Here is a 19,207-nt window from a genome sequence, read left to right as displayed (position 1 = left end):
GCAGTCATTTTCTTATAGTATTACATTGGATGTTCAAGGTCCATTATATGAGTGAGAACATGTGATACTCGGATCTTTGTTTCTGTGAGAGGTCAGTCAGTATTATAGACTCAAGTTTCATCCAGGTAGCTTTAGAATAAAGTTTAAAGTCTGTTGGTATTATACCTCCTGCTTTGTTTCTTTTGCTGAGGATTGTTTTGGCTATTCATGGCCGTTTATGTTTCCATATAAATTCCTGTATTGTTGTTTCCAGGTCTGAGAAGAATGCTGCTGGTAATTTAATGGTTATTGCATTAAATCTGTAGATTGCCTTGAGTAGGATGTACATCTTAACAATGTTAATTCTTCCAATCCATGAGCATGGAATATTTTTCCATTTGTTTGTGTCATCTTTGATATCTTTGAGCAGTGTTTTGTAGTTTTTGCTGTAAAGATCTTTCACTTCTCTGGTTAGGAAGATGCCAAGGTATTTCTTTTTTGTGTATGACTATTGTGAATGAGAATGTGCTTTTTATTTAGGTTTCTGTTTGTTTATTCTTGGTGTATAGGAATGCAACTGGATTTTGAACATATATTTTGTACCCTGAGACTTTGCAAAGTCCTTTATCAGTGCAAGGAGGTGTTTGACAGATTCTCTTTGGTTTTCGAATTATAGAATCATGTCATCTGCAAAGAGGAATAACTTTACTTCCTCTTTTCCTATTTGGATACCCCTGATTTCCTTCTTTTATCTGATTTCTCTAGCTAGAACTTCCAATACTATATTGAACAGGAGGAGAGAGAGTGGGCATTCTTTTCTTGCTCCAGTTTTCACAGGAAATGGTTCCAATTTCTGTCTGTTTAGCAGTATGCTGGCTGTGGGTTTCTCGTAGATGGCTCTTACCATTTTGAGGTATGTTCCATCTATGCCTAGGTGTTCAAAGGTTTTTATCAAGAAAGGGTGCTAGATTTTATCAAAAGTTTTTTCCGCGTCTAGTTATTATAATCATGTGGTCTTTGTTTTTACATCTGTTGATGTATTTCATTACATTTATGGTCTTGCTGTTGTTGAACCAGCACTTCATTCTAGGGATAAAGCCTACTTGGTCATCGTGTCCTTGCTTTCCATTTTTTTTTTTTAAATTTCCATCTTGATTTCACTGTTAACCCATGAATCATTCAGGAGCAGATTGTTTAACTTCCATGTTTTTGTTTGGTTTATGAATTCTTCTTAGAGTTAATTTCTAGTTTTATTCCACTGTGTTCTGAGAAGGTGCTTGATATGATTTCAATTTTCTTAAATTTATTGAGACTTGTTTTGTGGTATATCACATGGTCTGTCTTGGTGAATGTTCCATGTGCTAATGAAAAAAATGTATATTCTGCAGTTTTGGCATTAAATGTTTCGTACATGTCCGTTAGTTCCATTTGTTCTAGAATCTGGTTCAACTCCAATGTTTCTTTGTTTACTTTCTGCCTTGATGATCTGTCTATTGCTGTCAGTGAGGTGTTGGATTCTCCCACTGTTACTGTATTGCTGTCTATGTCTTTGTTTAGGTCTGATAGAATTTGTTTTATAAAGCTAGGAGCTCTGGTGTTAGGTAATATATATTTAAAATTTTTATGTCTTCTCACTGGATTGATCCCCTTATCATCATATAATAGCCATCTTTGTCTTTTTTTTCCTGTTGTTAATTTAAAATCCGTTTTATCTGGTATGAATTGGCTACTCCTGCTCATTTTTGATTTCTGTTTTCATGGAATATTTTTCCCCACTGCTTTACCTTAAGTCTACAGGAGTCTTTGTGAGTTAAGTGGGTCTCTTGAAGGCAACAGATACTTGGATCATGTTCCTTTTATCCATTCTGCCAATCTACATCTTTTTAGTGGGACATTAAAGCAGTTTACATTTAGAGTTACTAATGATATGTAGGATACTATTCCATTCATCATACTGGTTGTTATTTGATTGCTTTATCTATTTATTTTTTTTTCTATTGTGTTGGTGTTCCATAAGTTCTATGAGCTTTAAAATTTCCCGAGTCTTTCTACTGATGTATTTTGACCTTTTGTTTCAGTATTTTAGTATTTAGAACTCTTTTGAGTATTTCTTGAAGTGCCAGTCTAGTGGTGACAAATTTCAACAGTGTTTGCTTGTTTGTGAAAGTCTTCATTTCTCTTTCATTTATAAAGCTTAGTTTTGTGAGATAGAAAACCCTTGACTGACTGTTAATCTGTTTGAGGAGATTGAAGATGGCCCCCAATCCCTTCTGGCTTGTAGAGTTTCTTCGGAGAAGTATGCTGTTAGTCTGATAGGTTTACCTTCCTAAGTTATCTGATGCTTTTATTTTTTCACTGCTCTTAAAATTATTTCCTTCACATGAACTTTGCATAACTGGATGAGTATATCCTTTGGGAATGACCTTTTTACAGTGAATCTTCTAAAGGTTCTTGGGCTTCTTGTATATGGATATTTAGATCTCTGGCAATGCTGGGGAGGTTTTTCTCCATTATTCCTTCAAATAGGTTTTCCAAACCTGTTGCTTTCTCTTCTCCCTCAAAGCTATAATTCTTAGCTTTGGACATTTTATATAATACCACAAATCTTGGAGACTTTGTTCCATTCTCATGTTTTTTTGGTTTTTTATTGTGGTCATTGGGTTCATTCAAAAGCCTTGTCTTCGGGTTCTGAGATTCTGTCTTCTGCTTGTTCTAGTCTACTGTTAAAACTTTCCACTGCATTTTGTACATCCTTAAATGATTCTCTCATTTCCAGAATTTCAGCTTGTGTGTGTGTGTGTGTGTGTGTGTGTGTGTGTGTGTGTGTGTGTGTGTAGCTATCTCTTTGGAGAATTTTTCATTCATGTCCTAAATAGTTTTTTTTTTATTTCTTTATGTTGATTTTCAATTTTTGCCTGACTGATTAATTTTACAATCACCTTTTTGAATTCTATGTCTGAAATTTCAAAAATTTCATTTTAGTTAGGATTTGTTGCTGAAGAATTGTTGTGGTCTTTTGGGGGTGTTTGAAAACTCTATTTTTTTCATATTGTCAGAATTATTTGCCTGGTTCCTTCTCATTTGGGCAGACTATTTCTTCTTTTTTGAGGTTTGCAGAGGGATGGCATAGGCACTGTAATGGTTATATATAGCCTTGGTGTGGCGAGTTTTTTGATTGCCAACTGTAGCAATCCTGTGCTGGGTACCTGCACTGGCTCATAGCATCCTGGGTGACTGGAGTGACTTGGGAAGTGGTGTTAGCCGGAGTTTAGGATCAGACCTTCTCCAAACCTGAGGTATTGTATTCAATGTGTGGACTGTACTGCTGACCTCCAGCCAGGTGGTAGTACTTATGGGAGAAAGTCAGCTCCCATGGTGACTGTGGGTTTTCTTCTTGGCATGTGTTCCTCCAAGGAAGTACTCAGTCAACCTAGACAGAGGTTGGGGCTTGGATTACCCAAGTTCTGTTTCTGTTTTGAATATTCAAAGGGAGTGTGGGGAGTAGGAGGAAGGAGCTTGAGCACTCCACAAGAGTTCACTCTTGGCTACCCAAGTAGGAATTAGGAAAAAGTCCCAGGCCACTGGAGTCATGCCGTTGTGCAGGGCAAGCACAGAAGAGTTCACACAGGAGGTGAGAGGTTTCTATGGCAATGCGTCCTGCCCTGGCACTTGCCTTAGCCTCAGGCTACTTGCTTTGTGAATATCAAAGTGCAGCCAACTTTAGGGCCTTAGGTGTTCACAAGACAACCTGCTCCAGCCAGGAAGTGGATGTAACTGAGTAGTTTGTCCTTGGGGCCTGTCCCTTCTCAGGCCAGCTAGAAAGCAGCAATGCCACCCACAAGGGTTGAGTTCCTGAGAAATGGCAGCTGGCACTGCTCAAGCCTTTCTTTTTTCCTGCACCACTCTATGTGGGCTACTGAGCATGGCTGTGAGTAAGCCAGTGGAGTCCCACAAAGCACAGGGGGACTGCAAGTCTATAGCAGGAGTACAGAACTCCTGAATTCTTCTCACTCACCTTTCCCCACTGTGTTCAAAGGCTGCCAGTGGACTGTGGTGGTGCAGGCAGCCGAGTGACAAATAAGCTATAGAATCTGAAGAGCTACTACAACAAACAAAAGGTACACAAGTGGGACTGAGGGACAGGTAGGACCAGAAGCTGGCCAACTCTTGCCCTTTAGCAACAAGTTATCTCCTTTCAGTTCCCCAAACACCTGTCATTTCCTTTCTTTTTTTCACCTCACTTCTGTTTCCTTCACTTTGTCAAAGGAGTTGTATTAGTTCTTTCTGCCATGTGACCTGCTAAACTTTCACAGCCTTCAGTAGAAGCTAGTAGTGTACAGGTATTGCCAGCCAGAAAAACATATTGAGGTGCCCTCACCCAGCCTGATCTGTGCTGCTGCAGATTCATTTTATCCCATGAGTACAGTCAGGCTGATTTCAGCCTAAGATGTGCCAGAACTCATTCCTAGGTATGTCTATCATAAAACACGAGTTGACTGAGACACTTTTAGGTCCTCATTGGTATGGTTAAGGTGTGGTAGAGAGATGAGGGCACAGTTTGCCTATAAAAATGATGGCCATCATTAATACATCAAGAAACAATAGATGCTGGCACAGGTTCAGAGAAAAGGCGACGGTTCTACACTGTTGGTGGGAGTACAAACTAGTCCAACCTCTATGGAAAATAGTGTGGCAGAATATAAAGTAACTAGAAATTGACCTTCTATATGATCCAGCAATCCCCCTCCTGGGAATATACTTGGAGGAACACAAATCGTTCTACAAAAAGACACCTGCACACGCATGTTTATTGCTGCACTATTCACAATAGCAAAAACATGGAACCAATCCTACTACCTATCGAAAGTAGAGTGTATAAAGAAAATATGGTATGTATATATGATAGAATATTATGCAGTCATAAAGAAGGACAAAATCATGGAATTCTGAGAAAATTGGATGACGTTGGAGACAATCATTTTTAGCGACCTATCACAGAAACAACCAAATACCACATATTCTCACTCATAAGTGGAATCTGAAAATTAATCACAATAGCACGAGTGAGGGATTGGCAGTTGCAAGACACTGCCAGGAGAGGGAGAAGGGGCACATAACAATACAAAGCGTACCTGGTTCTAAACCAGGGAAAGTGAGGACCAGTTGGAGGCCCAAATTTCACCTGCACATACATTACTTACGTACCGAATCCTGACTTGTATCACACATCTTCATAATAAAATAAAGGTTTTTTTAAAAAAAATTTCAAATCACAATATATCTATTGGAAAGAAAGACACCCAAGTGGGTATATGTGGGGTCTACATGGCAGGCTAAAACTTCCTAGAAGTAAGAGGAAATGATTTTTTTGAGGTAAACTTGAGCTGGATCTCTCCTTTTAATTTCCCTGCCAGAAAAAGGGTAGTAAAGAAAAATATTTAAGAAAAGAGTGGTATAGGAGATAATAACCAGTCTGAAATGCTGTGTCTTAGGCCATAAAGCAGACATGAGATTTGGGGAATTCTTTCTCTCTCCCTTTTGTTAATTCCACATTGCCGTTTTTAACATGCTGTGAGTATTAGGTAAACAAGAGTGAAATGATTATCAAAGTGAGAATTATTGCTTCTAGTACATGCTGCAGCCATTGATCTTGGGCCACTGACCCAGAGGACAGTGGTGGCAGAAGCATTCTCAATCCCTTTCTCTCAAGAAAGTGAGCCCAGGCTTTTAAGATACAGGCTAAACACCAGAAAGCCCTTCACCCACACTAGCAGGCAAACAGACAGTTGGTCAATTTTCTTTTGTAATATTTAACTGCCAAATAATTTATTAACTGCATGATAAATGAATTAATGGCATTCATTAAAGTTTTTATTTGTTCATATTTATGAAGTCCATATGGTATTTTGTTACATGCAAAGAATGTATAATGATCAGATCAGGGTATTTGAGGTATTTGACACCTTAAGTATTTATCATTTCTTTGTGTTGAGATCATTTCAAATCTTCTAGCTATTTAGAAATATACAATACATTGTTGTGAACTACAGTCATTCTACTTTGCCATTGGATATTAGAACTTTTCCTTCTATCTTATTGTATGTTTGTAACCATTAACCAATGTCTCTCCATAAACCCCTCTCACCCATACACCCTCTTCATCCTTTAATATCTACTCTCTACTTCTATGAAATCAACTTTTTCAGTTCCCACATGAGTGAAAACATGTGATATTTGTCTTTTTGTGCCTGGCTTACTTCACTTAACATAATGACCTCCAGTTCTATCCATGTTGCTGCAAGTGACATAATTTCATTCTTTTTATGGCTAAATAGTATTCCATTGTGTGTGTGTGTACATCATATTTTCTTTATCCATTTATCCATTGATGGGCACTTAGGTTTATTTCATATTTGGCTATTGTGAATAGTGCTGAGAAAAACATTTGAGTGCAGGTATCTATCTTTTTTATGTACTGTTTTATATTCCTTTGAACAAATGCCCAGTAGCGGGATTGCTGAATTATATGGTAGCTCTGTTCTTAGTTTTTGGAAAAATTTCCATACTGTTTTGCATAGTGGCTATAATAATTTACAATCCCACCAACTGTGTATAAGAGTTCCCTTTTCTCTGCATCCTCACCATCATTTGTTATTTATTGGTTTTTTAATAAAAATCATTCTAACTGAGGTAAGATGATATTTCATTGTTATTTTGATTTGCATTTCCCTGATGATGATTGATGTTGGTCATTTTTAAATATATCTGTTGGCCATTTGTGTATCTTCTTTTCGGAAATGTCTGTTCATGTCTTTTGCCCACTTTTTAATGGAATAATTTAGTTTATTGTTTGTTTTTACTGTTGATTTGTTTGAGTTCCTTGTAATAGTCTGTATATCAGTCCCTTGTTGAATAGAGTTTGCAAATATTTTCTCCTGTTCAACAGGTTATCTCTTCACTTCATTGATCTTTTTCTTTGTTGTACTAGATATTTTTAATATAGTACCATTTGTCTATTTTTGTTCTTATTTTTATTATTGTGTGTTTGAAGCCTTTGCCATAAAATCTCTGCCTGGACTACTGTCCTGAAGTGTTTCTCCTATGTTTTCTTCTAGATGTTTTATAACTTTGGGTCTTATGTGTAAGTCTTCAATCATCTTGAGTTCATTTTTGCATAGAGTGAGAGATAGAGGTCCAATTTTATTTTTCTGGATATAGATATCCAATTTTTCCAGCACTGTTTATAGAAGAGGATGTCTCTCCCCAACATATGCTCTTGGCACCTTTGTCAAAAATCAGTTGGCCGTAAATACATGAATTAATTTTTAGGTTCTCTGTTGTGTTCCATTGGTCTGTATGTCTATTTTTATGCCTTGCTGTTTTGGTTACTATAGCTTTGTAATATGTCGTGAAGTCAGATAATGTAATGCTGCTAGCTTTGTTCTTCTTGCTTAGGATTGCTTTGGCTATTTGGGTTCTTTTTTGGTTTCAAACAAATTTTAGGATTTTTTTCTATTTCTGTGAAAAAATGGCATTGGTATTTTGATAGGAATTGCATTGGATTTGTAGATTATTTTAAGTAATATGGTCAATTTCATGAAATTAATTCTTTTAATCCATGAGCATGGGATGTCTTTTAATTTATTTATTACCTTTTCAGTTTCTTTCAGTAGAGCTTGGTAGTTTTCCTTGTAGCAGTTTTTCAACTCTTGATTAAATTTATTCCTATATATGTTTTGTAGCTACAGTAAATAAGTTCAACTTTTGAATTATTTCTCAGCTAGTTTATTTTTGGTATATAAAAATGCTGATTTCTGTATGCTAATTTTTTGCCTTGCAAACTTATTAAATTTAATGATAAGATCTAAGAGTTTTTTAGTGGAGTCTTTAGGTTTTTCTTGATATAAGACAAAAAGAGACAAATTAACTTCCATTTTTCTAATTTGGATGCCTTTTATTTATTTCTCTAACCTGATTGCTTTGACTAAGACTTCCAGTACTATGTTGAAAGAGAGTGTTGAAAGTGAGCATCGTTGTCTCGTCCCAGTTCTTAGGGGAAAGGCTTTCAACTTTCCCCATTTGGTTTGATATTAGCTGTATATGGTCTTTATTAGGTTGAGGTGTATTCATTCTATGCCTAGTTTACTGAGAGTTTTTATTATGAAGCGTTATAGTATTTTATCAAAAGTTTTTTCTGCATCTATTTTGAGATAATCATCTGGTTTTTGTCCTTCATAAATGTTTTGTCCTGGAAAAAAATGTTCTTTAAATGTCTGTTAAGACTATTTAGTCTAAAGTACAGACTAAATCCAATGTTTCTTTGCTAAAATTTTGTCTGAATGATCTAATGCTGAGTGGAGTGTCAAACTCCCCAACTATTATTATATTGGAGTTTATATCTCCCTTTGAATCGAATAATATTGGATTTATATATGTAGGTGCTTTGGTGTTGGGGTCATATATATTTAGAACTGTTATATTCTCTTCTTCAATTGATCCCTTTTCTCATTACATAATGAACTTATTTGTCTCTTTTTACTATTTTTGAATTAATGGCTTTTTTCTCTGATATAAGTATAGCTGCTCCTGCTCATTTTTGGTTTCCATCGGCATGTAATATCTTTTTTATGCCTTTACTTTCAGTCCATATGTGCCTTTACAGATAAGATGAGTTTTTAGTAGGCAGCATATAGTTGGGTCGTGTTTGTCTTCATTTTGTTGATGTGATGTATCATGTTTATTGATTTGTTGAGTCATCCTTGCATCCCGGGGATAAATCCTGCTTGATCTTAGTGTATTTTTAAAAATCTATTGTTGGATTTGGATTGCCAGGATTTAGTTGAGGAGTTTTGTTTCTGTACTCAGCAGGTATATTGACCTGTAGTTTTTGTTGTTGTTGTTGTTGCTGTTGTTGTTGTTGTTGTGTCCTTGTCTGGTTTTGGTATTGGGATAATGCTGACCTCATAGAATGAGTTAGGGAGAAGTTCCTCCATTTAATTTTTTTGGAGTAATTTGAAGAGAATTGGTGTCAGTAATTTTTTGTAAGTTTGATAGAATTCAGCAGTGAAGCATCTGATCCTGGACTTTTTTTGTTGGCAGACATTTTATTACTGATTGAATTATTAATACATTACTTAGATTGTTCTGCTCAGGATTTCTATTTCTTCCTGATTAATTGTGATAGATTGTATGTGTCCAGAAATGTATTCATTTCCCCTAGGTTTTCAAGTTTGTTAGTGTATAGTTATTCATAATAATCTCTGGTGGTCTTTTGTATTTCTGTGGTATCAGTTGTAATGTCTTCTTTTTCATTTCTGATTTTGTTTATTTGGGTCTTCTCTCTTTTTCTTCTTTGTTAGTGTAGCTAATGGTTTATTGGTTGCATTTATCTTTTCAAAAAATCAACTTTTTGCTTCATTGATCCTTTGTACATTTTTTAGTTTCTGTTTCATTTAGTTCTCACCTGATTTCTATTATTTCTTTCCTTCTACCTTTTTTATTTAGTTTGTTCTTGCTTTTCTAGTTCCTTGAAGTACATCATTAGATTGCTTACTTGGAGTATTTAACTTTTTTGTTGTAGGTTTTTATTGCTTTAAGCATCCCTCTTAACTTTGCTTTTGCTGTACCCCATAGATTTTGGTATATTGTGTTTTGATTTTCACTTGTTTCAAGACATTTTTTATTTCCTCTTTAATTTCTTCCTTGACACAATGGTCATTTAGGAACATGTTGTTTAATTTCTCTGTATTTGTACAGTTTCCAAAGTTCCTCTTCGTATTGATTTCTAGTTTTATTCCACTGTGGTCTGAGAAGATACTTGTTATGATTTTGATTTTTAAAAATGTGTTGATACTTGGTTTGTGTTCTAACATATGGTCTATCCTGGAGAATGTTCCATGTTCTGATGAGAAGAATGTGTATTCTGCAGCTGTTGGATAAAATGTTCTGTAAATGTCTATTAAGACTATTTGGTCTAAAGTACAGATTAAATCCAATGTTTCTTTGCTAAAATTTTGTCTGAATGATCTAATGCTGAGTGGAGTGTCAAACTCCCCAACTATTATTATATTGGAGTTTATATCTCCCTTTGAATCTAATAATATTGGTTTATATATCTGGGTGCTTTGGTGTTGGGGCATATATATTTAGAACTGTTATATTCTCTTCCTCAATTGATCCCTTTTCTCATTACATAATGAACTTGTTTGTCTCTTTTTATGATTTTCAAATTAATGGCTTTTTTCTCTGATATAAGTATAGCTGCTCCTGCTCATTTTTGGTTTCCATTGGCATGTAATATCTTTTTTCATGCCTTTACTTTCAGTCCATATATGCCTTTACAGGTGAGATGAGTCTTTAGTAGGCAGCATATAGTTGGGTCATGTTTGTTTTATCCATTCAGCTAGCCTATATCTTTTTTTTTTTTTTTTTTTGAGTTGGAGTCTCACTCTTGCCCAGACTAGAGTGCAGTGGCTGCTCCCGGCCACCGCAGCCTCGACCTGCCGGGCTCCGGTGATCCTTCCACCTCAGCCTTCCAAGTAGCCAGAATTACAGGCATGTGCTACCACGCCCGGCTGATTTTTTGAATTATTGTAGAGATGAAGTCTCACTGCCCAGGAGGGTCTCGAACCCGCGGGCTCAAGCAATTCACTCACCTCAGCCTCCCAAAGGCGCGGGATTACAGGCTGAGCCACCGAGCCCGGCTAGCCTATATCTTTTAAGTGTAAAGTTGAATTTGTTTACATTCAAAATTATTATTGATTTATGAGGGCTTATTTCTATGATTTTATTAATTGATATCTGATTGTTTTGTATAGGCTTTCTTCCTTTCTGTCTCTCTTATTATTTATCATTGTGGGTGGGTGTTTTTCTGTGATGGTAACATTTGAGCCTTTCTCTTCCTCCTCTGTATGTTTGTTTTACCGGTAGGTTTTATACTTCCATGTGTTATTATGATTGTAGATATTGTTCTTTCCCTTCCAGATGTAGGTGTCCTTCAGCATTTGTTGTAGGACCAGTCTAGTGGTGGTGAGTTTCCTTATCTCTTGCTTGGCTAGAAAAGACTTTATTTCTCTTTATTTATGAAGGATAAATTTGCTGGGTATAGTATCCTTAACTGCAATTGTTCTGTTTCAACACTTTGAATATATTATTTTATCCTCTCCTATCCTGTAACACTTCTGCAGAGAAATCTGCTATTAGTCTGATGAGGGTTCTCTTATAAGTGACTAGATGCTTTTCTCTTGCTGTTTTTAGAATTTTTTCTGTCATTGACTTTTGACAGTTTGACTATAGTGTGCCACGGTGAATACCTTTTTGAATTGTATCTGTTTGGGGATTTCTAAGCCTCCTATATCTGGATGTCTAAATCTCTTGCTAGACTTGGGAAGTTTTCAACCATTGTTTTGTTAAGTAGGTTTTCTACCCCTTTCATTTTTCACTTCACCTTCTGGTACACTGAAGATTTGAATATTTTGTCACTTTATGGTTTCCATGTGTCATGTACATTTTGTTCATTCTTTTTTATTTCTTTCTTTTTGTCTGACTGGGTTATTTCTTTTTTTGTTTATTATGAAGACGTGGGGTACAATTCAGTGTTAGGTATACAAACGTTGACTATGCAGGTACCCTTGTTGATGAGGTGTGCCCCTCCCTCCCCTAGCAGTTTCCCTCAACTGCCAATCCCACCCCCCTCCCCTGACAGCTTCCCACTACTGCCAATCCCTTTCTTATAGTGTTATAATTATTCAAGGCCCACTTATAAATGAGAACCTATGATGCTCGGTTCTTTGTTTCTGTGAAAGATCACTGAGTATGATCAACTACTAAATCCATCCAAGTTGCTGCGAGGTTCATATGTTTGTCCTTCTTTATGGCTGCATAGTATTCCATTGTGTATATGAACCACATTTTTTATCCAGTCCAGCTTCGATGGGCAGCATGATTGATTCCACGTTTTTGCTATTGTGAATAGAGCTGCAACAAACATACGTGTGCAGGTATCTTTTGTGTAGAACGAATTGAGTTCCTCCGGGTATATTCCCAATAGGGGAATTGCAGAGTCATATGGAAGGTCAATTTCTTGTTCTTTCAGAAATCACCATACTGTCTTTCAAAGAGGTTGCACTACTTTGCATTCCCACCGGCAGTATAGAAGTTTTCTTTTTTCTCCACATTTCAAAAGACCTGTTTTCAAGTTTTGAAATTATTTCTTCTACTTGATCTAGTTTATTGTTGAAACTTTTGAATGTGTTTTGTATTTCAATAAATTATTTAGTTCCAGAACTTCTGTTTGATTCCTTTTTATGATATCTATCTCTTTAGTAAATTTCTCACACATATCCTGAGTTGGTTTTCATTTTGCTTTGTATACGTTATCTGTGTTCTCTTATATCTCACTGAGCTTCTTCAATATTATTATTTTGAATTCTGTTTTCAGAATTTTATAAATGTATCTTTCATTGGAATCTGTTGCAAGAGAATTACTGCGTTTCTTTGGAGGTGGCATATTTCTTTACTTTGTCATTATTCTTGTGTCCTTATGTTGATATCTGTACATCTGGTGCAACCATTCCTTCTTCCAGTTTTGTGAATTTGCTTTCATGGGGAGAACTTTTTTTCTGAAGATGTATCTATGGAATTATTTGGGTAGAGCACTTTGCCTTTGATTCTGGGTATATGCGATAGTGTAGTCTCCGTATGATTTATCTGGCTGTAAACAGCATCAATAGTATCTGTGATTTCTTCAATAGCTTGGGGTGAAGTTGTTAGTAACAGCTGTGGTGAAATTTTGCTAGGATTGGGATATCCTCAGGCCCCAGTGGCGGCAGCAATGAGCCAAGCGTGCATGTCCATGGGTCCCAGGGTAGTGTACTTGGGCACCAATGTTAGAGGGTCCAGATAGGCCAATTCTTGAGCTTCCAGGGAGCTTATGCAAGTGCCAGCAGTGGCAAGGTAGGCCCGATGAGTGGGCAGGTCCTCAGACCCCTGGGCAGTGGGTGTGGCATGGGTGATGGCAGTATCAATGGTGGCTCAATTCTCTAGCTTCAAAAAGTCTGTGCTGATGTTGGTGGTGACTAAAATGGGCTGGGCGGACCATTCCTGAGGCCCACAGGTATCATATGCAGTTGGGTACCAGTTGTGGGGGTAATGGCAGGTTTGGTGGCCCTTCCTCAGACCCCCAGGAGGAATTCTCAGGTGCCAACAGTGATGGATGGGGCGGGATGATCCCCAGGCTCCTAGACCATGTGCTTGAGCACTGGAGGGGGCAGTGGAGACCAGATGGCTGGACAAGTCCTCAGGCCCTCTGGTGGAGCATATGGACACTGGCAGTGGTAGGCTGGGGCAAGGTAATCCCCAGACCCCCAGTAAAATACTCAGGCGGAGGCAGCAGCAGCTGCACTATGGCCCTGCTGCTGGGAGAGTGGGGTTGTTTTCAATGGCAGCACCTGTAAGAGGTAGCTGGAAAAGCATGCTTCAGCCTCAGGTAAATCTATATGCAGTGTAGCTGGTCCTCAGGGTGACATTAAATGTGCGGCAGACCTGCTACTGGGGTAAGTGAGGTCATTGCCAGTGGCTCATGCTCCAGCCTGGCAGCAGCAGCCAGCAGGGGCACCCAGCTGCAGGCAGGGAATGTCAATGGTGATCCAAGGATGTAGCGATGCAAGAGCTTTTGGGCTCCTGGGCAGGATACAGTCTGTTGGGGGCTGGACTTTCAAAATGGCACCTTTCTGTAGCTGCTTGGGACTCTGGAGTGTGTGGGACCAAGTGTGAGCTCCTTCTCTGGAGCAGTGATCTTTTTTTCATTTTTTATAATTATTTCATTTTATTTTTAAAATGTGGGCAGTGATCTTTAGTCAACTCCATATGTTAGTCTCAAAGCCCATGTGACTCAACGGCTCTCCCATAGCTAGGATTGCAGGAATCCATAGTGAGAATGTAGACCAATAGAGATCACTCATTTACCCTTTTCCCACATTGGGGAGCCTCTCCAGGCTCCCAGCCAAGAAAACTGCCTCACTTTCTCCTTCCTAGCCTTAGGGGCTTCCCAACACTTCTCTGTTGAATTCCAGTGTTCCCTTTTAGGTGATCTATTCAAAGTGTGATTATCTACTCATGATTTTGGCTCTTCTTTGTGGATGAGGCAAGTACCATATGCCTCTAGTCAGCCATCTTTAAGCCCTTTTCATTAAAGTTTTATCCTCAGCACTTTATTCATATTTGAGATGTTTAGGGGTCGGGAGTGAAGAGTTGAGTAAAAGGTAGCATCTGCTAGACTTTCTACACAAGCCAGACTCTTTGATGATAGGAAATGGGAGAAAGCGTTGAGTCTTAGTTTCTGAAGAAAGCCTTTGGGAGAAAACTCATATAACAAATTAATGTTAATTTTTAAAATGCTTTGCGTTTATCAAAATGGTGTCGTAATTCTCTGAGATGTAAACTATTTGGTCCTTATCCTGTCTCCATTAACTCATATCCCATTTTTGAAAAGAAGAGGAAGGGGACTGTAAGTAATAACTCAAAAAGCTGTTTCACTAAAATATTTTCCAAGACTGCCTTGTTATCCATGGTAAAGAAATAGAAAATTAAGAGAAGCGGGGATGGAGGTGCTGACTAGAAAAGCACATTCATGTTTAGTTTATGAATGTTCATCAAACTATACAGTTAAAGATATGTGTGCTTCTTTATACAATTATTACATTTCAAGAAAACATGTTTAGAATGTTTAAAACGAGAAAACATTAAAAATTTGATAGGGATTTGGGTAATACGGGTGTGTGCATTTATCAAAATTCACTGAGTACATTTCATTGGATGTAAATTTTACCACAAAAATAAAAAGAGCCATAAACAATATTGAACTATAGTTAATAACATGCATACTGAAGTCATTAGGGGTGAAGTATACCAATGTTTGCAACTTACTTTGAAGTACACCCCCAAAATGAAATAAATTGATGAGTGAATAAATACATATTAATTGTAGAATCTGAATAATGACTATATGGGTGTTCGCTATATAATTCTTTCAACTTTTCTGTTTTGAAATTTGAAATTTTTGTATTAAAATGGTATGCAGCTCTAAAGAGGAAAAATTCTCCCCATTCATTTATGAATCAAAATGATAACTTTAGTCCATTGAGGACTTTAATGCATTAGTAGCAATGAGTAGGAGACAGGTATCCAGTAGACATAGCAGCAATTCCTGGACAAGGTGTCTGAGAAGATAATAATACCCAAAGGAGATGGCAGTGCCCAAGTGGAGATGGCTTAGGTGTGAACCACGAAGAGACTCCTTCAGGAGGTTTAGGTGGCAGAGACACCAGATGGTAACCAGAGAAAGTTAAGAAGAAAATGGAGGATGCTATGCAGTAGATGTCAAGACTCATTTATGGAAACATATGAGACATACCCTGGGGTTTGTACCATTATATACAACTAAACTGTCAGTTTTACTCATTGGCATTTCTGTAAATCACAAATGTCTAAAGTACTCACCACTAGAATCTGATGCAATCTGCTGTGTTTACCATGTAAGGTTAAATAAAAGTTTGTTATAGCCCTCATTGGGGTCAAACTTTTTTAACATTTTCCAGTTACATAAAGCAATGTATTTGTAATCATTGAAGAAAGACTGAAAAAAACAGGTATATTAAACAACTCAAAACATTTGTTTGAATTTGGTACCTATGTTTGTCTATGCAACAGCTACATTAAACAATGACACAGACACTAAAATGGAAGGATACAGATTTCCTCCACCATGCCTATAGTTTCAGAGACATAGTCCTAAGAATTAATTTTATATTCACTTTCATAATAACCAATATGATTTATTTTATTTTTATTTTTATTTTTGAAGATGTGGGGTACAATTCAGGATTAGGTATAAAAGTGGTCATCATACAGGTAAAGTTTGGGCCTCCCTTTGGTCCCCATTTTGCCTTGTCTGAGATTAGGTACCCTTATTGATGTTGTACCCCACCCCACCCCACCCCGGCAGTATCCCACTACTGCCAATCTCTTTCTTATAGTATTATGGTAAATGTTCAGGTTCTGCTTATGAGAACATGTGGTACTCTGTTCTTGACTTCTGTGATAGATTACTGAATATGATAGACTCTAAATCCTTCCAAATTGCTGCAAAGTCCATTATGTTTGTCCTTCATGACTGCATAATATTCCATTGTATATATGTACCACATTTTTTTTTATCCAATTCAATTTTGATGGGCAGTATGGTTGGTTACATGTTTTTGCTATTGTGAGCAAGGCTACAATAAACATGTATGTGCAGCTATCTTTTTTGTAGAATGATGTGAGTTACTCCAGGTATATTCCCAGTAGGGTGATTGCTGGATCATATGGAAGATCAATGTCTACTTCTTTCAGAAATCACCATGCTGTTTTCCAAAGAGGCTGCACTAGTTTGCATTCCCACCAGCAGTACAGAAGCGTTCCTTTTTCTCCGCATCCTCACCAGCATCTGTTGTTTGTTTTATTAGTGAGGGTCATTCTTACTGGGGTTGGGTGGTATCTCAATGTGTTTTTTATTTGCATTTCTCTGATAATTAGTAAAGCTGAGCACTTTTCCAGATGTCTGTTGGCTCCCTGTATATCTTCTTTTGAGAAGTATCTGTTCATGTCTTTTGTCCACTTTTTAATGGGGCTGTTTGTTTTTTTTCCCCTTTGGCATATTTGAGTTCCTTGTAGATCCCAGATGTTAGGTCTTTGTCAGATATATCGTTGGCAAATATTTTTTCCCATTCTATGGGCTGTCTCCCCACTCTCCTGATGGTTTATTTGGCTTTGCAGAAGCTTGTCAGTTTGATGAGGTCCTACTTGTCTATCTTATCTCTTATGGCATGGGCATTTGGAGTTTTGATCAGGAATCGGTTGCCAGTAAGACTTTCATGATTGCTAATAAGTGAACCTAGGGAAGGGGGCTTTCATTTCATCCTTAGCACTCTAAGAAATATGATGAGTAAGAATACATGACCTCCCATGATTATGATCCCCTTTCTATGTCTTTCCAGGGTTTTACTGACATTTCGCTGGAGAGAGTCATGCATGGAGGAGCCAACATTACAGGTTTCCAGATTGTCAATAACGAAAATCCTATGGTTCAGCAGTTCATACAGCGCTGGGTGAGGCTGGATGAAAGGGAATTCCCTGAAGCCAAGAATGCACCACTAAAGGTAATTTTCCATGGCATGCAAAAGCCTAAGGCCAGCTTTTCAAAGCATCTCAGTATGGTCTTTATATACTAACGGTCATCCTGTGACCAAGTGATCTTCCCTCAGAAGTGATTCAAAGACGCTAAAAAAACTAACTGCAGGTGATACTATTGCATTTGAAAACTAAACCCCTGAATAAAGAAGCTATTGAGAATAGGATCTTTTAAAATCCAGTATTTGGGAATAAGTTAACTTAATTTTTAATGAATTTCATTTGTAATATGCTCATAACAATTTACAACATTACAAGAACCTGAGCCAGGCAAAGGATGGGGGCAGTGGGAAAAGGTAAGGAAGATTGATAGTCTGAAATAGAAAATTAGATTTTACATTATTTATGTGATTGCTTTGTGTTAATAAGTTCCATGAATCTCAGTACACCCAAGTGAATTAGGCGCTAATATAGAATGTGTGTTGCCTATATGCCTCTTGAATGGAAATGTTTTCCTGCCTGCTAAAGTATCTTCAAAAATAATTAGATTACCTAAGTTGCTCATTTTCACAAAGTCAAGATAAGAATATTAAAAGCATAAAGTCATGGTTAAAATGCACATTTTTCATATATATTCCCCTACGACTAGAAATTCTATTATTTAAAAATCAGAAATTAAAACAAATAAATTAGAGGAAAGTTATTTATATTGCACAAAGGACCCTTCAAATGTATTTTTTAAGTAACCCATTCCCTCAGTGCATTGATTCAAGTATGAAACTGACTAAATTCTTGCTTCCTGATATAGAGAAAGTATATACAATGACTTTGATATAAGATCAAGGATCAAAGTAAAGACCCTTTTCTTAAAAAGAAAAGGGGCAGAAACATCTCTTTTCTCGTGGTTTCAAGATACCCAACCTAACATCCTTCCTTCCTGGCAAGAATGGGAGAGAACAGTATGGAACACAGACCAGAAGAGAGAAACGTTCTATACTATCTATGATAGGTTCAACCTAAATGGGTCACATCAGAACATAACACAAGTGGGGCCTTACCTTATACAATTCGTATGTTCTAGAAAAATTGTGAATTAAGCATCCTTTTTATAATTTAGTTAAACCACTCACTAGATAAGTAGTGTCCTATGGTTATAGTGACTATACCTGCCAGATTTTTCCAGAATAGTCATGTTTTAATACATTCTGTTCTGTGGTCAGATCAGGTGTCCTAACTTCCTTCTGTAAATATGGTCTCATTCTTTATGATGACTCCTTTATCATCAAATGTTTGTATGCACTAAAACGGTATCTCTCCTCCCACTATGTTTAGGTGAGCTTATACAAATTTAGATTTGTTTTTAACTGCCTATCCACACTGCTTTGTAATCCTTAAATTTAGCAGGTAGTATGTAGAAGAGAGAAGTTTACTTATTTAAGATTTTAGGAAGTACCTACAATGTGCCAGGGACTATGTAAGACACACAAAAATGGACAAGGGTAAAAAGTATAAAAAGGATACTACAGAGTATTTTATGCCTGCTCTGAAATTGTAGAGCTTGTACAAAAGAGAAGGAAGACAGTCTCAGCTCTAGATTATCCATTAATAACACCTGGTATATATAATGTAAAGTTGTAGAACCCTCTGAGAAGAACTTTTAAGGCTTATAAGTAAAACTCTTCAAATAACTTAAGAAAATTGAATATTTAAATAGATGTCACAACTTTCAGATTACTTTTACTTTGTGTTAGTCATTATAGAATGTTGCACCATATCAATCAGACAAAAAAGCTCACTTTAAAATTTGATATACAATATTTTTATTAGGAAATAAAATTGTCTAGAGATTCAAAATCTGGATGCTTGAATTACTCTATAGATGTTTTCCTTTAGGACTGGGGGGCATTCTCACACATTGATAAGTAGAAACTGAATAAAGAAAAAAGTTAAATAGCTTTTTTGGCATGACTTGGAAAGGATTATATTAAGATTGCTGACAATTTATGCAGTCAGCTAGAAAGAAAATCACCACCATGTTGGCTTTATGTATTGCAAGGAT

General features: G+C 36.9%; 1 protein-coding gene across 1 annotated transcript in view; it reads left to right on the top strand.

The window, feature by feature from the left end:
- The window catches only part of GRIA3 (glutamate ionotropic receptor AMPA type subunit 3), a 311,718-nt gene that overhangs the window by 190,853 nt on the left and 101,658 nt on the right, over nt 1-19,207 (top strand). The window contains exon 6 of the mRNA XM_008056630.1: nt 17,016-17,177. Coding sequence (XP_008054821.1) covers nt 17,016-17,177 — 162 coding nt within the window. The remainder of the gene's footprint in view (nt 1-17,015; nt 17,178-19,207) is intronic.

Source organism: Carlito syrichta, unplaced genomic scaffold, assembly GCF_000164805.1.
Source record: "Carlito syrichta isolate Samal-C Ts95f unplaced genomic scaffold, Tarsius_syrichta-2.0.1 Scaffold302424, whole genome shotgun sequence".
In the NCBI taxonomy this organism is placed as follows: domain Eukaryota; kingdom Metazoa; phylum Chordata; class Mammalia; order Primates; family Tarsiidae; genus Carlito; species Carlito syrichta.
The sequence above is the reverse complement of the archived record's forward strand: the minus strand, read 5'-3'. Positions and strand labels throughout refer to the sequence as shown.